General features: G+C 39.7%; 3 protein-coding genes across 16 annotated transcripts in view; 1 reads left to right on the top strand and 2 right to left on the bottom strand.

The window, feature by feature from the left end:
* The window catches only part of dync1i1a (dynein cytoplasmic 1 intermediate chain 1a), a 48,773-nt gene extending 44,277 nt beyond the window's left edge, over window positions 1-4,496 (bottom strand). For 3 of the 10 annotated variants that reach the window (XM_067503776.1, XM_067503798.1, XM_067503863.1), the window contains exons 1-4: window positions 3,489-4,496; window positions 2,323-2,456; window positions 1,910-2,024; window positions 983-1,072 (exon numbers count right to left, since the gene is read on the bottom strand). In XM_067503776.1, the coding sequence (XP_067359877.1) occupies window positions 983-1,072; window positions 1,910-2,024; window positions 2,323-2,442 (325 nt within the window). In that variant the 5' untranslated portion in view covers window positions 2,443-2,456; window positions 3,489-4,496. Of the gene's footprint in view, window positions 1-982; window positions 1,073-1,909; window positions 2,025-2,322; window positions 2,457-2,635; window positions 3,465-3,488 lie in introns of those variants that run through there. The other 7 variants (XM_067503808.1, XM_067503827.1, XM_067503839.1 and 4 more) reach the window with 4 other exon arrangements.
* A 282-nt stretch (window positions 4,497-4,778) lies between these two features.
* pdk4 (pyruvate dehydrogenase kinase, isozyme 4) lies at window positions 4,779-12,065 on the top strand. 2 transcript variants are annotated; one of them, XM_067503907.1, is made up of 11 exons: window positions 4,785-5,143; window positions 5,659-5,800; window positions 7,311-7,382; window positions 7,620-7,804; window positions 8,073-8,162; window positions 8,462-8,539; window positions 9,007-9,083; window positions 9,181-9,279; window positions 9,525-9,638; window positions 10,092-10,205; window positions 10,548-12,065. In XM_067503907.1, the coding sequence occupies exons 1-11, from the start codon at window positions 5,026-5,028 to the stop codon at window positions 10,689-10,691; spliced, it is 1,233 nt and encodes a 410-aa protein (XP_067360008.1). In that variant the 5' UTR covers window positions 4,785-5,025; the 3' UTR covers window positions 10,692-12,065. The 2 variants fall into 2 exon arrangements, 1 of the variants encoding a protein (XP_067360008.1); XR_010914396.1 differs by lacking the exons at window positions 9,007-9,083; window positions 9,181-9,279; window positions 9,525-9,638; window positions 10,092-10,205; window positions 10,548-12,065 and having other exon boundaries at window positions 4,779-5,143; window positions 7,620-7,830; window positions 8,462-8,493.
* Window positions 12,066-12,635: 570 nt separating this feature from the next.
* Window positions 12,636-16,965, bottom strand: asb4 (ankyrin repeat and SOCS box containing 4). Of its 4 annotated transcripts, none has more exons than XM_067503884.1 (7): window positions 16,537-16,963; window positions 15,838-16,137; window positions 15,498-15,740; window positions 15,168-15,415; window positions 14,913-15,026; window positions 14,565-14,661; window positions 12,636-14,071 (listed from the first exon to the last, which is right to left on the bottom strand). In XM_067503884.1, the coding sequence occupies exons 1-7, from the start codon at window positions 16,868-16,870 to the stop codon at window positions 13,980-13,982; spliced, it is 1,428 nt and encodes a 475-aa protein (XP_067359985.1). In that variant the 5' UTR covers window positions 16,871-16,963; the 3' UTR covers window positions 12,636-13,979. The 4 variants fall into 4 exon arrangements, 1 of the variants encoding a protein (XP_067359985.1); XR_010914393.1 differs by lacking the exon at window positions 12,636-14,071 and adding an exon at window positions 14,744-14,824 and having other exon boundaries at window positions 14,529-14,661; window positions 15,158-15,415; window positions 16,537-16,965; XR_010914390.1 differs by lacking the exon at window positions 12,636-14,071 and adding an exon at window positions 14,744-14,824 and having other exon boundaries at window positions 14,536-14,661.
* Between the last annotated feature and the right edge of the window lie 27 nt (window positions 16,966-16,992).

Raw genomic sequence — 16,992 nt, 5'->3', positions numbered from 1 at the left:
ATGGCCATACCAAAACAACATATCACTAATGAACCCTGAGGGCCTCCCTCACACATTGACAGTTTACAGTCAGCTGCAATTAGAAAGCAAATGGAAAGTGCTTGATGACCACCCTTATCTCGCCCATGAGTTTGATTCACCAGAGTAGCCATGAGCCAACGTTAAAGGTAAATAACAGCTGCACTGCTCTGGTTTCATGGCTGTATAGGCAGATAAATAATTGCTGGAGTGGCAGTGGAGAATGTGCCTACACAAAAGTGACAAAAGAGGAAAAGTGCACATTTACTTAGCTCAACTAAGTTTAGCTTTGGTTCAAAGGGCCATAAGGCTCTGTATTTCAAACTTATTCCAGTAACTGGCTCAGTAAGGCTGCTTTATACATGCTTACCACTATAAGGCTTATTTAAAAAGAGCATATCTGGAAATGCAATTGGCATCTCTGCATTTTCGAACTAAAAACCTACCTTGCACGAAATACTACAGCTGAAGTATAGTAGCTCAAGATTAAAATACATTTCCCAGGAATAGCTTAGAGTAGCAAGAAGCAGTACAGTGGTCATCAAAACACAAGATGCCATGACAAATGATAGATGTCACAAGCCAAACTCTAACAAGACACAATAAGATCACCAACAATGATACCCATCCTTACCTAAACCTGTTGTACAAGTCACATTTAGGGAGACAGAATATATGTCAAAATGAACAGTGTCAAAATATACACATCCAAAGGCTGTTTGAAGGAAAAACTTTGGTTTTACACAAAGAGAATGCAAGAGCAAAGCCTTCTAGTACAGTTTCCAAGTTTCTTTTCTTTTCTTGTTTATATGAGCATCTAGCATTTCTTTTTGTTTATATAAGCATGTCAGTAATTTCGGAGTATTTCTTTCTTTTTCTAAACCCAAGAAAAGGGGCAGACACATGCAACTAGAATACTTAGAATAAACTTTGTCATTAAGTCATTAAGCCATGTTTTTGGCCTACCTTCCTGCTACTCCACCATCAGCTGAGTCCTGGCTCCCCGTCTCACTGGGTGTGCTCACAGATTTGGAGGGGGACACAGGGGTCGGGACTAAATAATAATAATAAAAAAAAAACGAATCTAACATTAAAAGCTGCAAAGAATGAAGCGCTCAAAAAACTGGGAGGACAGGCAACAAAGTAAAACCAGTAAGAAAAACAGAAAACAGCTAATGACAGGCATTGCAAGGACCTGACTTGACCTGACATGTTGAGCATGTTGTTACAATTACAAACCACTAGAGACCACTGGTGTCAAATACTTGCTGGGTGTGATGGGATGTGCACATGGGAAGACATTTTTCAGCCGAAAACTTTTCTAAAATGTTTTTAAAAATGTTTTTTTGAATTTAATCAAAGGAAGAAAGTTTAGTGTAAAGGGATACTCTCAAGTTACACAGGGGAACAGAAAAAGAAGATAAAAGAAAGTGTTTATAAAATTACACATCAGAATAATTAGGAAAAACCTTTAGCACTGTCTGATAACAATAGGCATAACAAATAATGGTTTCAACTTGCAAAAGTGAAAATGAAGACAATTTTATTTGTAAGGAAACATTTGTTCTGACCTATTACTATTTAGGACTAAAATAAAAACAGAAGTACTACACTACACAAAGTCATAGCAACACAGATAAAAACACACTAGTTCTCTGCTCACGTTAGGGTCAGTAAGGCAGGTTACACTGTTTGGTAAATGTTCCCAATGATGAATATCCATGACTTAACTAATTATTGATATTTTATATCATTTTTGGAACCAAGTAACCTACTTATAATCTGGATTAGTTTTACTAATGGTGTTGTAAGAATTTACTAAATCTTTTACATCATAACCACAGAGAAGAATTAATTTATTGTTAGGGTATTAGTGAGGAGTGTTATGTACCTAGTGGAGGTTCTGGTGAAATGCCAATACTCTGAAGAAGGGCCTCAGTCTCCCTCCTCTTCCGATCTAAGTCTGAATCCTCTGGTGTGGCCTCTGTCTTCTGCTGGCTCTCTGTCTGCACAGCATACACAACACAGGAGAATGTCATGTCATGTCATCCATTTTGACTGAAAGTACAGCTTCACAGTCTACATAGCGAATAAAAAAAGAAATGCAAGCACATGCACGTGCACATCTTGATCAGAAATTCCAACACCAACCTTTTGCACACACAAAGATGTTTGTATGCACGCATGGAAACACAAAACCTCAGCCTCATATCTGTCACGGCCTGACAAAAAGCAATCAAATACACAAACAATGCACACCAGAGTGTGATATAATATGAATGTCAGTTTTCTGAATTTACTCACTTTTTTCCTTACCTCTTTCTTCTTCCTCTCCTCCTCCTTTCTCTTTTTTTCCTCCCTGATTTGGGCGAGGCGCTGCTTCTTGCGCTCAAGCTCCGCTTTTAGGTCGCTTTTGTCCGACATGTTCTCCTATGGGGCTTCAAGTAAGAAGATCGAACAAGAATGAGCAATGTACGCCTCAGTCACAATGTGCTCTGGTTTCATTTTAACATGATACACTCTAATAGAGTACTGCTTCACCCAGAGAGCCTCTAGTGATGCTTCAGAAAACTCAATGGGTGTGGCAATTTTACATTTATTTAGAGTAGATCTTTACCTTGCAGTAGCAGCAGCAGTAACCAATGTGGACTTGGCACTGGCAAACCTGATGTTATTACTAGCCCATAGTGTGCAGAGACTCACTCACTCTGGTGTGGCATTTTCCTGTAATACATTTAAGGCTATATTTGGGCAGCCACCTCTTCTTTTTGATTCCTTTTTCAAATCACAAGGATTATCAAAAGATAGACTGATCAGCGTTTAGATTGTAATGTGCATTACGATACCATAGCTTGATGACAACACATTTGAAATATTAAAGCTGATATTCTGGGAAACAAACTTAATGTGTCCATAAATAGGTGTTATGATCTTGATTCAGGCTCCCTGGCATTGCATGTGGGTTGCTACAGAAAGGTAGGCTACCTATTTATAGGAGTCTTTAACCTGATAAGTGATGTTATGCCACTGTCATATCCTTCAGATACAGCATATTTTAAGAAGCACTTAGACCTGGAGGTTTGGAGAACTCTGTCAAATCTACATGGAACCCATACGTGGAAATAAAGCAAAGATGTGTAGGTCAGTCCATTTTCTAACATTAAAATAATAAAGGATCTGAGTCATAGAGTCAGAGATTAGAGCCATAATAGAAAATGCAAGTCACATTTATACAATAAACAAACAGGAATAAGACAAACCATGATACGTTAGAGACCCAAACAAAACATTTGCAGCTAAGTTAGCTACTAGATCAGTATGAAAGCATTTGTATTTAACGACGTCAGTGAGAGAAAGGCCTGGAAATAAATAGTAGCTAACTTAGAGGTTACTGAGCCAGCTCACAAATAAGGGACGTTTTAATCGCAAAACTCGGTTTAATGTAAAGAGAGCAATTGTCTCCCTCGTACCTTGTCCACTCGTTCAGATAATAATGTGTCACCCGGCAAAGATGCTGTCTCACTGCTGCACCCCGATTTAAAAAAAAATTCTCCACCTAAAAAAGGGATGAATCGAGGCCCCGTCGGGCACCTACGAAGATGTTCTTTCAACCTTTTCGTGTGGCTATTGATGACACTGATGGAAACACAGCATTTCAGCGGCCGATGGCCCAAATACAGCGCGAAACAGGTGCACAGCACCCCGACACATGCCGAGGAGGAGAAGGATGATGTTGAGGAGGAGAGGAAATCCCACCTCCTGCCCGTGTCGCCGTCTCACCGGTTTTACACCGCCGCCATCTTCTGGCCGTACAGGAGAAGTGCGATGGGGCCAGACAAAACCAAATCATGTGGATTCTCTTTCCCTGGCTGAGATTTGTCATTAGAAACTTGAGATTTTGAGTTTATGCTAAATGCTCATTTAACTAAAACGTGATATATCCATAGTACTTCCACTGGTGTCAGGTTGTCTATGTCTAAGCTTCTAGAAAGGTTAGAAGTTTAGGAGCTCAAACGTGCAGCTGAAAAAACACATGTATTTAAAACAAGATTTATTCCAATACTGGGAAGAGGACACGACCCACCCAACTCAGGAAACTCTTGGTGCTCATTGGCTTATTTTACTGTCAATCTTCCTCCCAACGCCGCACGTTGAGCACGTCGCTTTTCTTTTGGTGAAGTTGGCCTTTGACTCGTCACGTCCGAGTCAGATGTTAAGGGAAGAGTTAAGGATAACTTAACGGTAATGGCGCAACCAACGTCTTTCTTGTCGCTTCAGGGGGATTTGGCATTGGTTTTTTACGACTACCGCAACCCTCCCATTTTGTCCAGGTTTGGCCCTTGGAGGCTTGGCGGATGGGCGGATGGGCGGATGGGCGGGGCCCCACCTGGTGGGGTCGGATTCGAACCCGCGGTCTTCTGTATCCCAACCCAATGCTAGACCACTGAGCCTACCCCTATTGTAATGGGGCAACCACACACTGTGTGTTGATCGTCACATCGACAGACGCTGTTTGAACCCCATTAGCATTTCTTACATTTGTATTCTATTGGAAAAAATTTTATAAAAAAATTAAGATTAAGATTAAGATTTTTTACGTCAGCCATGACACACATAACCACATCAATTCCAATGCAGAACAATAAGTGCTGCACAAAATATCAAATCAAACACAGTTGCATGTTAAGTTTTTCTTAACCTTCGACCTAATTGTCGAATCGGAAGCGACGAAACGGAAGCCAACTTCGGAGTCAGTCTACTTCGAAAATTGCATGTGAAGGGCGAGCAGCGGTTTAACGTGCAAGAAAACATCGACAAAAACAAGGATGGAGATCTCGGAAGCAGCCTCCTTTAACATGTTAACTGTTTTAAATTGGTTCTTGTGGGACTCCGAGCTTTAGCCCTGATCAAAAGTAAAGTCGGTAAAGTGGAGCGTGGTGCAGAAAAAACAAAGGACAGCTTGTCTCTGATTCAAGGACGGTTCGGGGTCTGTGAAGAAAAGGGAAAATGAGGTTCGCTCAGTTTCTGCTTAAAAATGGCTCCGTAGCCGGGATCCCGAAGCAAGTGGAGAGGTTTTCCAAGTTTTCCCCTTCTCCCTTGTCTATGAAGCAGTTCCTCGACTTTGGTAAGCGCTGCGCCTAGTGTTGGTTTTACTGGACAATGCATGTTACTTAATGTTTGTCCCACACTTACATGGAGGTTGCACAACAGCTCTTGTTACTGTCTATGCGTGTGCTGACAGCTGACTTTGCAGTACGCAGATCACTGCCAGACAGCAGCGGCAAGTGCCGCAAACATGCACAGAGAAAGTCGTTTGTGGAGATGTTTCCAAAATCTTTTATTAATGGTTCTCATTGTACATACCATCTAACATAAACTTTTGCTTTGATTTTATCCTGCAACGAGAACACAAAACTTAAGGCTAGACAGGGTTTAGATATTTGATGCCAATGCTAATATTTATATTTTATTTACACGGATTAATATAAAGAAAGATTTTTTTTTTGTACAAAAAACGTGGCTGATTTCTATAAAACGTTAATGCTCAGCAAAGGTTCCACTGTTGTTTTCTTTCTGACAGGGTCAAATCTGCTTGCTCAGTAAGTTTTTGTACTGACTTTGCCCTTCATGTGAGTGCAGGCTCAGCTAATGCATGTGAGAAGACCTCCTTTGTGTTCCTGCGTCAAGAGCTTCCGGTCAGACTGGCCAACATCATGAAGGAAATTGATTTCCTCCCTGACAAGCTCCTTAGCACCCCATCTTTAAAGCTCCTCACCAGCTGGTAGGACCTCTAAACTGAACTGCACTATGTATTTTTCAAAGGAAGCTTCTCTAACACAATTACTGTTACCAAACTCTGGGAGTAAATCAATCTTATTTTTCCTGCACGTCTTTGCAACAGTGTTAGATGCAAAAACATTTGCCTTGAAATATACAATAGATTTGTTCTATAGGCATATGCCCCTTATTGTTAATGAACTCCATCTCAGGTTGCCACATGCTTAGTTTATCTGATTGGATGAAAGCATTGCTCTTGATTTGTGTCTCAGGTTGTTTGTAAATATGCATCAAATTTCCACCTCCGCCACCTAACTGTCCTCTGTGAACTCACTGGATAGATGCCACTGACCTGGGAACAACTTTTTATGGTCTTTGTTTGAACTAGATAAGGCAGATGATACACATGCTTCGTGTCGATTTATTATTTTTAAAGGCTAAGCTTTGACAGTGTTATGTTACTCTGTGAATATGTTGCACAGATTTGCATGCCAGCATTAAACCAGTGCCTCCTCTTTTTTGTTTTTGGTTACAACTCTCAGAAAGGAAAAGCTACGCCAGCTTGTCTGAACCTGTGTTTACATACACCAATTTCAAGCACCACTACATACATATAAACATTGACGGTGCATCCAAGTATGGCTGTGTGTGTATTTAGGACAATTGTTTATTACACCCATTCTTGAGTCCCCAATGTTAGTAGAATAGATAACTTTCTTTTACCTCAAGGTGTTGCTATAGATAGCAATGAGTAAATGCTAAAGATGCAGGCTAGTTGGAGAGTAAAATGTTGTTATTTGCACGACTTAACAGATCAACAGCTTTTCTGATGCAAAAACAGCAGACCTGTTTCAGTGAAGTTTACTATTTTTCCCCCCAGGATACTGTTAAAACAAAGTTCAACCACAGACCTCACCCTAACATATTGATTATGTTCAAGGTTATGTTTAAGCTCGCTGCCACCATGACTAAAAGCCACAGTAGAGTCTGATTTTAAGTGTATCTCCTGCACTGTGGCACCGATAGATCTGTCCTATAATTTGCCGTTGAGGGGAGAGGGGAAACAGCTTGATGGTTCCTGGCAAGCCTTTCCAAATATAAGTCCAATTTCACAATTTACATGTGTTTGTATCGACAGACTTGATATAAAATTAAGCGTTGAAGGTCAGTCAGTTAGAAACTGTAACCACACTGCTGTTCACCTTTGACCTACTTTTTCTACAGTTAAATAAAGAGGGAGAGAGTGAGCTCAGCACTGGAGGCTTTTTCATCTGCTGACCTAGATAAATAGCATTTAAACAAACTACCTACTAAATAAAGAGAGGACTGTCATGTGGAAATGTTCCATATTTTTTTACAAAAGTCTAGTATAAAACCAGATGAATTGTGATCACAGGAGGTTTACTTAACCTTTTTTTCATAATGTTGGTGCTTTTTGTCATTTTGACATAAAGTACATGAACAAGAGCTAAATATCGTTTGGTATTTTCATCAAAAATGTTTTTGTCTGTCAGGTATTCACAGAGTTTGATGGAGCTCGTAGAGTTTTTGGAAAAAGATCCAGATGATAAGAATGTCCTGACAAAGTAAGGAACACTTTCCGTGCAGCACTTTTTTGTTTAAATACACCATCAGGTTTGGCTTCTCTCTTATCAGCCGAATGTGTTAATGATTCAGGAACTACCAATAATAATCCAGCCGGTCTGTAATAATAAACAACATTTTCAACTACTCACTTTTCATTACTCCTGTGTGCATTATGGAAACAGCTGTGGTGGTCACATCTTTCATGTCCACTTTCCTTTTTTTTTCCCCCCCTTCAGCTTTACAAAGATTCTGGTAAACATTCGTAACCGACACAACAACGTCGTGCCCACCATGGCTCAGGGTGTGGTGGAGTACAAGGAGGCCTTCGGTGTGGACCCCGTAACCAATCAGAATGTTCAGTACTTCCTGGACCGCTTCTACATGAGCCGCATCTCCACACGCATGCTCATGAACCAGCACAGTCAGTATAGCACTTGGTGATCGACTGTGAGTTAATGAACACAGTTGCTAACACTCACAGCTTAGGTCAGTGAAATACATTTAATATGCAGTGGCCCTGTCACAACACTTAATGCATAAAAAAAACTACTTAGCCCTGATTTAACATTATTCAAGGCATACAGCCAACATCCAGCCTGCTGATAGCTTTACAGCAGGGGTCATTATAGCCAACAGAACAAAAGTGTCACTTTTATGTTTTATATAGTATTTGTTATCCTGTCCTGCAGCATTAATTTTCGATGGCAGCGTGAATCCAGCCCACCCCAAACATATTGGCAGCATTGACCCCAGCTGTGATGTTGTGGAGGTAGTAAAAGGTAACAAATGGTCTTCCTCGGCTTCAGTTCTGCCGTCTACAGATACATACTCACACACACACACAAACAAAGAGGGTGTGCTATATATCCATGTTTGTGTTTCAATGCCAGAGATTCATGATCATTTTTTCTTTCACTATCACATATTTCTGTAGTGGTTAATAAACGTGTCACCATGTCTATGTGTGGCTCTAATAAGGGATGTGTAAACTGCTTACCTAAAAGATTTTTTATGCCATAAGCTGTCATTGATTGTGGGCAGATAGTGAAACTTACATGTTTTTGTTCATTTTTTTTAGATGCCTATGAGGCTTCAAAGATGCTGTGTGAGCAGTATTACCTAACCTCTCCTGATATGGAGATCACAGAAGTCAATGGTAAATCTTACAAAACAACCATGAAGTTTGTATCTGCAAATACATTTTCATTAGTATACACACATGTAAATGTTACAATGGAGACACACACACATCTTTTTTTTAAGCTGTCTTATTCCAAACCATCACCTCCTGTATCTCTTTTTATCACCTAGTTCTGCCATGCATCAGCATTAAATACTCCTCTATTTGAACTAAAGTACTGTATATAGGTTATGCTGCAGTACTACAGTACTTCAGACAAATTGACAGTGTCAATGAAATAGACTGCTTTTTATTTTTTTGTGTTTATAGTCATGGTTTTAAAAAAGCATCTTGCAGATGAATAAAGGATAGAGGAAACTAATATTTATTTAATCTATTTTCATATCAATTATTTCTGTTGTAGCACACCGGTCGATATGCTACAATCGATTATACATTTGTTAATACATTTCCACATGTAAGTGTTTTTTTTTTTCCCACAGCCAAAAACCCTGGCCAGCCCCTCCACATTGTTTATGTGCCATCCCATCTCTACCACATGCTGTTTGAGCTCTTCAAGGTGCAGTACCACACAAACCTGAAAACCACACTTGGACTGTTTTCCACCATGTGTCTGTTCCCTCATTGTTTAATGCACATTGTATGTTCTCTGTCAGAACGCAATGAGAGCTACAGTAGAGACCCATGAGATGATTCCAACGTTGCCCCCGATCAAAGTGCGAGTTTCCCTGGCCTCTGAGGACCTCACTATCAAGGTAAATGAGACACAGAGCGAAGGCTTTTTTTTATACTGAAATACTAGCACTTTTAATCTATAGATGCTAACCTGTGCTATTATATATATATATAAACTAAACTAACCCTGATGATTTGATACTGAAAATATCACACTGTTCAGAGTCTTTTCGGATGAAAAATTATTAATGATGACTTTGCAGGCCTTGTTGGAAGAAGAGTAAGAAGACCCTTGTAAATCAGTATACCTTTCTTTTCATTTTAGATGTCTGACAGAGGAGGTGGAGTCCCTCTGAGGAAGATTGAACGTCTCTTCAGCTACATGTACTCCACTGCTCCGAGTCCAGTTCATGTGGACAACTCTCGTAATGCCCCTCTGGTGAGACTTTCACATCTTATCTCTCTTTACATCTCATGATATATAAGTCATAAATATATATGATTGCTTTATGGCCTATTCACATTAACTCTGTAAAACTTGGGCCTGCTGCCAGCTCTGCATTCATCAGCACATTAGGTTGGCTATTTCATTTTGCATCTGTTCAAGACTACTTTTAGGTGTTAGACATGAGATGTGGTTTACAAAAATGTCACTCGAATTAAAAGTAAAATAAACTTGACACACAATTGCACATGCTTGTTGATTAGCTTGATACAAAGCGGAATGCAGTGAGCAGCAACAATTCACTGGATTAACCACAACAGTTTGCCTGTGCCAGCAAACTTTCTGCAGTATCTGGTATTTTCTTTGTAGTTGTTTTATAGTTTTTTTTTATACTTGTGTATGTATAGATGCATAACACTGTTATTTTTGCTTCTCTTCTTCCTACAGGCGGGTTTTGGTTATGGGCTGCCGATCTCTCGTCTCTATGCCAAGTATTTCCAGGGGGACCTGCAGCTGTACTCTATGGAGGGTTATGGCACCTCAGCTGTCATATACTTGAAGGTGAGAGGGGCACTTCTTCCACACGTAATGTCAAAAGCAACTGTCTAAAGTCATGCAGATGAATACAAGTTTACATACAAATTACCGTCAACTGCACACTTTGGTTTGACTGAGTAGTGGCAGATGCAGATTAATAATGTAATTCAGGCAATGTGCATCGGATTTGTGTTGTGTAAATTGTAACTCACCCCATGTTTCATGTTAGAAAACAGTGTAAAGAGTTTTAATTAGAGACAGATAGAACCGAACAATTAACAACCTGAATATGATTATTTTTCAAGTCTACGTGTCTGTGAAAATAGTATACAGATTAATAATTGCCTTTCTGGACTGGATCCCCAGGCTTTGTCCTCTGAGTCAGTGGAGAGACTTCCTGTTTTCAACAAGTCGGCCTTACGGCATTACCAATCCAGCACAGAGGCCGATGACTGGTGTATGCCCAGCAGGGATCCAAAGAAACTGGGCAAGCAGGAGAGGACTCAGTGATAGTACAGTGAAGGACAAGGTCACTTTAAACGGAAGTTGAATAGAATTAAGACGAGGAGGCTTCATGTTGGAAGAACTGCATATGCTTGTACTGAAAGAGGCACTAAATGCTTGCAGCATGTTGCTGCATCTAGAGTTGTGTAAATGGCATCTGGATTTTCCTCTCGCGCAAGAGAGGAACCTACAAGAAATGTGCTCGTTGTTTGTTTCAAGAATCAGAAAAATGCAGTGGATTACAGTAACTGAGCTGAACTATTACTGCCAGCCTCCGATTTAACTCTGCAGATATCTTCCCAATTTTTATTTCATTATCTGACAATTACATGCTGCTAATGCTCATGGAACAAGTTAAGTTACTGTAACTTGTTTTTATAGTAACATGGTTACCATGTAAAAAAAGGAAAAGTAGCTGTTTGTTTAAATGAGAAGTATATTTTTTTCCAAAGTGTATAATTTCATGTAGACTGGCCAACAGTTTTTAATTAATTAAGCTTCTGGGTATAGTCCAGTGCCTTGGAAAACCACAACCACCTCAAGTCACTCTAGTGAACTGATAGGGAACATGTTCACTGAATCCTGCATGAACATAAAGGGAGCAAAGTCCATTCCTCCTGTCGACATGTTGTCATTCATACCAGTGGGACATTTCATAAATGCTGTAGGAATAAGTTTCAGAATCACTTTTGTATGGTGTAAAATTATAAGGCCTGAAGTAATCTTGCTGCAGTGTTAACTCAGTTGTACCATTTTTAGTCTTTTTTTTTTATTATTACAGTAGCAGTTTAAACTAAATTTGATCCTTTTTAAAGTCAAATTATTGTGAAAATTTAGAAATTGAAGAAACAATAAACATTTAAAAGGTACTTGTATGTTTGAATATAGTATATGTTATGTGTGTTTACACTTGGTGGATTGTAATGATGCATGTGTTTTATGTTTAATGGATTTTAGAGGTTTTAGAGGCCTGTGTGAAATGTCAGATGCAGTGCAGTTTTGTGTTATCAGTGTTTGATAAGGGACACACAAAACAACATAGACAACACTCCACAAGCTTTATTGATTCACTAGATATGACCCTATCTGTAACTGTTTCACAAACTCTACGCCCCAATTAATTACCAGTAATAATTTCATACACTGTACACTGTTCAGCTGCTGTCTTGTTTTAAGTTTTGCTTTGGAATTTGTGTTTTACAATTTCAAATGCTTCATTATCTAATTTGAAGTTGGTGATCTGTGTACTCATACATGTTTTACTTGCTTTTTATGCTGTGCAAACAGTACTCTCAAAGGCCAGGTGTCAGTGTATGGAAGTTATGGTCCACCACTACAAGGACTTGTGAATGTAGAAAATAAAATTCCTTTCACTTGTCATTACTGTTCATCAATTCTTTGCCTTTTTCAGCCTATTGCATGTTGAAGGATTCTCTTTGTCACAAAATACCAGCTAACAGCAAGCACTGACTAGAGTTAATTTATCTAATATGAAATAGCTCAGGTTTCATTAAAGCAAAGAAAAGGCTTATAGTAGAACATTACATTTTCTAGTGAGAAAAGAAACTGGTTTCTGTAGAATTTCTGGAAGTTGTCCTCTTAATCTCCCCTTTCTCTCCACAGCTTGTTTTAGGAAACTTTTCTGTGTTTGTCACTTTTGCAGACACAGCCCATTGGCTGCTGGTGGCCAGCTTCCAAAAGGGGCTGAGAACTGGCTGTCCTTGCTTTATTTATCTCTTCATTAGTGCGGCCACATGTCACATTCTATTCTTGCATTGTTACTTTCTCTGTTTGACTCTCTCAATGCTATTTTCCAGTTTATTGGGAATTCATAGGCACGACATCACTACAAACTCAGCATTATGTTAGCTCATTCTGAAAGCCAAAACCATAAAAAGCCAAGTTTGCTGCAGTGTTAGACTCACCACAACAGCTGATTTTGATTAAATGTGGAAACTTTTCCCCCCCTTCCCATTAATATAGCGTCTTCATGTGTCTCAATGGTTTATTTTACGAGTCTAAGTCATCCAGACAATTTGCTTTGAACAGGGGTTTAAGTTTGATCTCTTGACTTTGTTCAAGGCTAAACCATTAATTACCTGCTCTCACAAAAAGTAAGATGAAATATTGTAGCTACGGCTCACACCCTGTTCGTTTGCAGGACTTTGTTCTCTGAGTTTGTGGGTAGTACTGCAATATTTTGCACCTGCTGGATGGGACAGCATTACTTTAAGGCCACCTGCCTTGAAACGGACAATGTCTTTTCTTGTACAAATGTGCACATGCTGTTACTTGGTAACATACTGTGGATGAAGTCATGTTACATAGGAAACCTGCAGAGTATAGACGGTTGCAAAGTCAATATTACTGTTGACATTGTATGTTTACTTATTAGACTGAGGTCATTTCAAGACTGAGCAGCCACAGGATATGTTTGCTTTCAAGTACAGCATGGAGATTATTATCTTTAAAGGTGGGATTTGAAAGGTGGGATTCTCCTGCAGCAAGTCCAATCCAACTAAAATCATGTAAACTACATGTAAAAAATCTGTTAACTACATGTATTATCTACAGACTGCCATGTGGTCAGAGTATGGACAAGTACCCAAACCGAATCCTGTGCAAGTATCTGCCTAAAAACAAAGGTAAAGAACTACTCAACTTGAAGTAAATAGGTACATGTTTTAAATTTTACTTCAGTCATAAGTACAAGTACAAGCACTGGTATTTAAAATACTGGTGAATTGACCGCTGTTGAAAATATGAATGTACAATATCTTGTCCAGATTTTGACAACTATAAAAGGTAAAATTATGGAAATTAAAATGTATAGTAGTAGTTAAAAAATAAATGTCAAAGTGACCTAGAAACTTCCCCTGACACAGCTTGTAAGGTTTTAAACAGGTTTTAACAAATGTTTGTACGGATAGGTGGTCAACACAACACGTTATAATTTATTAGCTTATTAGACTTTGTATTAGGAATCCACATCTGCAAAATGTAGCTAAAGCTGTAAAATGAATGTATCGGAGCAAAGGTAAGTTCAAACATAATTCAGTACAAACCCCCATTGCATGTAGTTCATATTGATTACACAAACTGTACATTACAGTTACAAACAACTGATGTAGGAGACTGGAAGTACTGATCTAAGGATATTTTTATTCTTTTGTATGAAAATACAGAACAATAAAGTGATCAGAAATAGCATTTGTCCATCTGTGTGGCTACATGTGCAGTCATTTGGAAAAACAAGCACTTGTTGAGTGATTTGTCAAGTGTTTGTTCTGAGTATCAAGAGCATGACTGAGTGTAATCATTTAGACAGGTTAATGTGGATGCTCTCAAGTATGAGGCTGAACTGTATGGCACTGGGGGGAAATCAGCTGGAAAAAAAGGGAAAAATCGTAAATACATTATAATCCAAGGTTGTGAATAGGATTGTGCCTCGATGTGGGCCAGCAGACAAACGTGGCTAAACATTCTACTGATTCAAATTCAACATTCAAATTGTCAAATTTAAATGTTTTGTAGTTGGTCAATTGACTGGGATTCCACTTCAGCTTGCACCACTGCCGTGTCAAACACAAGAGGTGGATTCTCTCAATGTATGTTCTAGACAAAAGACTCTGGGAATGGTATACATGGTTTATCAAGGTCACACCACACTGTGCTCCACTTAGCAGCAGTTTCACTTTCCATAGTCAGCAGGCAGATAAAATTTGGAATTGTATTGATGCATTACCAGTTTTGATCAGAAGACAGGGAATCATTCTTTTTATTTCCATTAGTACAGTATCCCCTCAGGTTCCAGCAATAAATATTTCTTCATAGAAGATGGCAGAGGCAGCTGTGCTACACCTGTGTGACAGCGCTTACCCAGGCTGGCTCTGATGCCACATCTGGTCAGGTGAAGCAGGCTGCGTGGGGTGTTGGAGCAAACGGCAAACAAAGAGTCGTAGAGATCTTTATGTCGCTGAGAAAACAAATTTTTTATGACTACTTTAGATTATAACCAAAATTAAATGCAGAAAAGCATGTTTTTTTTAACCACTCACACACTGTATATTTTTACAGAAATGCTGTGTGGCTCGCGTGTTGGTTCTCTATGCAGTGTATTGAGCTGTGATTTACAGTGCCTAAATGTAAAGGTTGAAAAAAAAAATCAACTTTTATCAAGAACATATGTCATTTGATTCCATCCACATGCAGTGAGTCATTTCCTACCATGTAGCAGTCATCAGGGATGGCAGCTCTCCACTTCTTTGTGGGCTTTAAATGTTCATAAGAGTTGACCATGATTTCCACCACCTTGGGGTAATCATGGCAGGACTGCAACACCTGGACAAAACAATACAATGCCTGGCATCATGAAGACTAATTCAACGACCTCCTGCTATCACCAATGTGTAATTGTGTAGTGTAATTTGTTGAAGACACCCCAGTTAATAGGTAAATCATCACCAGCTTACATCTCTGTACCTTGTGGAACTGCGGTGGGTAGATTCGGGCTGCATTATAGTTGAGCAGCAGCTGATAGCAGAGATCAGGTATGGCCATAGGCCTGACATCAGTCACTTTGATGAGGTACTGAATAGGGGCACAGCCATTGATGTCCATGGCTCGTGCATCGGCTCCAGCCTCCAGTAGCATCTGCATTAAAATGTGATCACAGTTCCAGGCTGCCTTGTGCAGAGCTGTTTTATTGTCTTCTTCTTGAAGATTAGGATCTGTAACAGAAAGGATGCTGTAGCAAAGAGAGCTCAGAGCCGTCATGACATACACAGCCATGACAGTCCTACAATCTCTCACCTGCCTGGTGGTCCAGCAGAATGCGGCAGACAAAATGGTGAGGTTCGCTGTAGATTTGCTCTTTGGTGTCAAAAGCCCAGAAGACTGCAGCCATCAGAGGTGTCTCCTGGAAAGAGTTAACGGCATCCACAGAAGCACCGTGGACCAAATAGAGAGCCACCAAATCTGGAACACCAAATCTGGCTGCTGTGTGTAAGGGTGTCTCCTCTTCATTGTTGTTGCTGGGCATGCTGACTTTTGCACCTACAGTAAGTAAGAAAAACACGTTTCCGTGGCTTTTACAGCTTCTATATTTGTACATTTTATCCATATATCAATGTATACATCTTTGCCTTCTGACCTTTGAGGATGAGCTGCTTGGCACAGTCCACAGACTCCTGCGTGGTGCAGTAGTGCAAAGGTGAGTGTCCACTCAGTGACAGGCTGTTGATCTTAGCCCCGTGAGCCAAAAGCAAGGCCACACATTCACTGTTGGAGACCTCGCAGGCCACATGCAGTGGCGTCTTTCCATTTGGCATCCGGTTGATGGCTGCACCTTTTTGAAGGAGCACCAATGCAGTTTCCACAGCGTTGTACATTACACACACGTGAATACCCATAGCCCAGGAATTCTCCAGTTTGTAGCCTGGTAGCCAATAACCTGAGGCAAATCAGACTAAAATGAGCCATGGTGGACAATGGTGCTAATATTATTTGATATTATTTACTTTGAAAAATAAATAATAAATTACTCATTATAAATGTTCTACAGTATCCTGAAGATGTATGTTATTATGTCGACTGTGTTTTTCTTTTAAATGTGGCCTCAGCATCTATGTAAGTTTAGCACCACCTAGAGGAAAACTACAGAATCACTCCCACGACAAGTGTTGACATTTTACTGCATTGATGTTTAAGCAGTGCTTTTTCTAATGAACTGTGGGGGGGGGCTACTAATTTGTTTTTTCTTGACTACTTGTGCTTAAATAGTTTGTATAATATAACAAACACAGGAACTGGGCCACATAATTATTGAAGGTTATCTAACTTCCTCTCTTACCTTGTTTATATGAGGCCAGGACCATGCTAGGGTCCTCCACCTCCAGCACAGTATCAATGTCTAGTTTGCCAGTGTGCAAAATTTGCAGGACCTCCTCGGCATTGTTGTCTTGCAGTGCTTTCAAAAAACGATTCTTCAGCTGCTTGAGTGCATGTTGCCTGGGACTCAGTTCCTCCATTCTCTGGTCATGCGCTACCAAACCACTTGGCCCAAACGCTAATGTTCCCCACAAAGCATGAAGGAGACTGGAAATAAATGCATAAATGGTAAGTATAAAAGAATTAAGCATACGCACACCTCCAGAAGACTTCCATAAGCCATGGGAGGTGTACATATGAGGAAGAAAGACAGAAATTAGGTAGAAGAAGAGGAACAACAAGTGATAGGAGAGAGTCGTCAGAGGGAGTAAACAGTTCAAGAGAGAAATTAGGTTGAATATAAATAGAAAGGAGAGGG

Source organism: Channa argus, chromosome 1, assembly GCF_033026475.1.
Source record: "Channa argus isolate prfri chromosome 1, Channa argus male v1.0, whole genome shotgun sequence".
Taxonomy (NCBI): Eukaryota; Metazoa; Chordata; class Actinopteri; order Anabantiformes; family Channidae; genus Channa; species Channa argus.
This window is presented reverse-complemented; position numbering and strand designations above follow the sequence as displayed.

What these genes read in the sequence shown, in the direction of transcription:
- pdk4 (XM_067503907.1), top strand. Translation starts at nt 5,026, where the DNA reads ATGAGGTTCGCTCAGTTTCTGCTTAAAAATGGCTCCGTAGCCGGGATC. An exon ending in GAAGCAGTTCCTCGACTTTG is followed by an intron (nt 5,144 to 5,658) that starts GTAAGCGCTGCG and finishes ATGTGAGTGCAG; the next exon opens with GCTCAGCTAATGCATGTGAG. An exon ending in CAGCTGTCATATACTTGAAG is followed by an intron (nt 10,206 to 10,547) that starts GTGAGAGGGGCA and finishes CTGGATCCCCAG; the next exon opens with GCTTTGTCCTCTGAGTCAGT.
- asb4 (XM_067503884.1), bottom strand. Translation starts at nt 16,870, where the DNA reads ATGTACACCTCCCATGGCTTATGGAAGTCTTCTGGAGGTGTGCGTATG. An exon ending in CAAGCAGCTCATCCTCAAAG is followed by an intron (nt 15,741 to 15,837) that starts GTCAGAAGGCAA and finishes TACTTACTGTAG; the next exon opens with GTGCAAAAGTCAGCATGCCC. An exon ending in TGGCATCAGAGCCAGCCTGG is followed by an intron (nt 14,072 to 14,564) that starts GTAAGCGCTGTC and finishes CTTTTTTTCCAG; the next exon opens with CTGATTTCCCCCCAGTGCCA.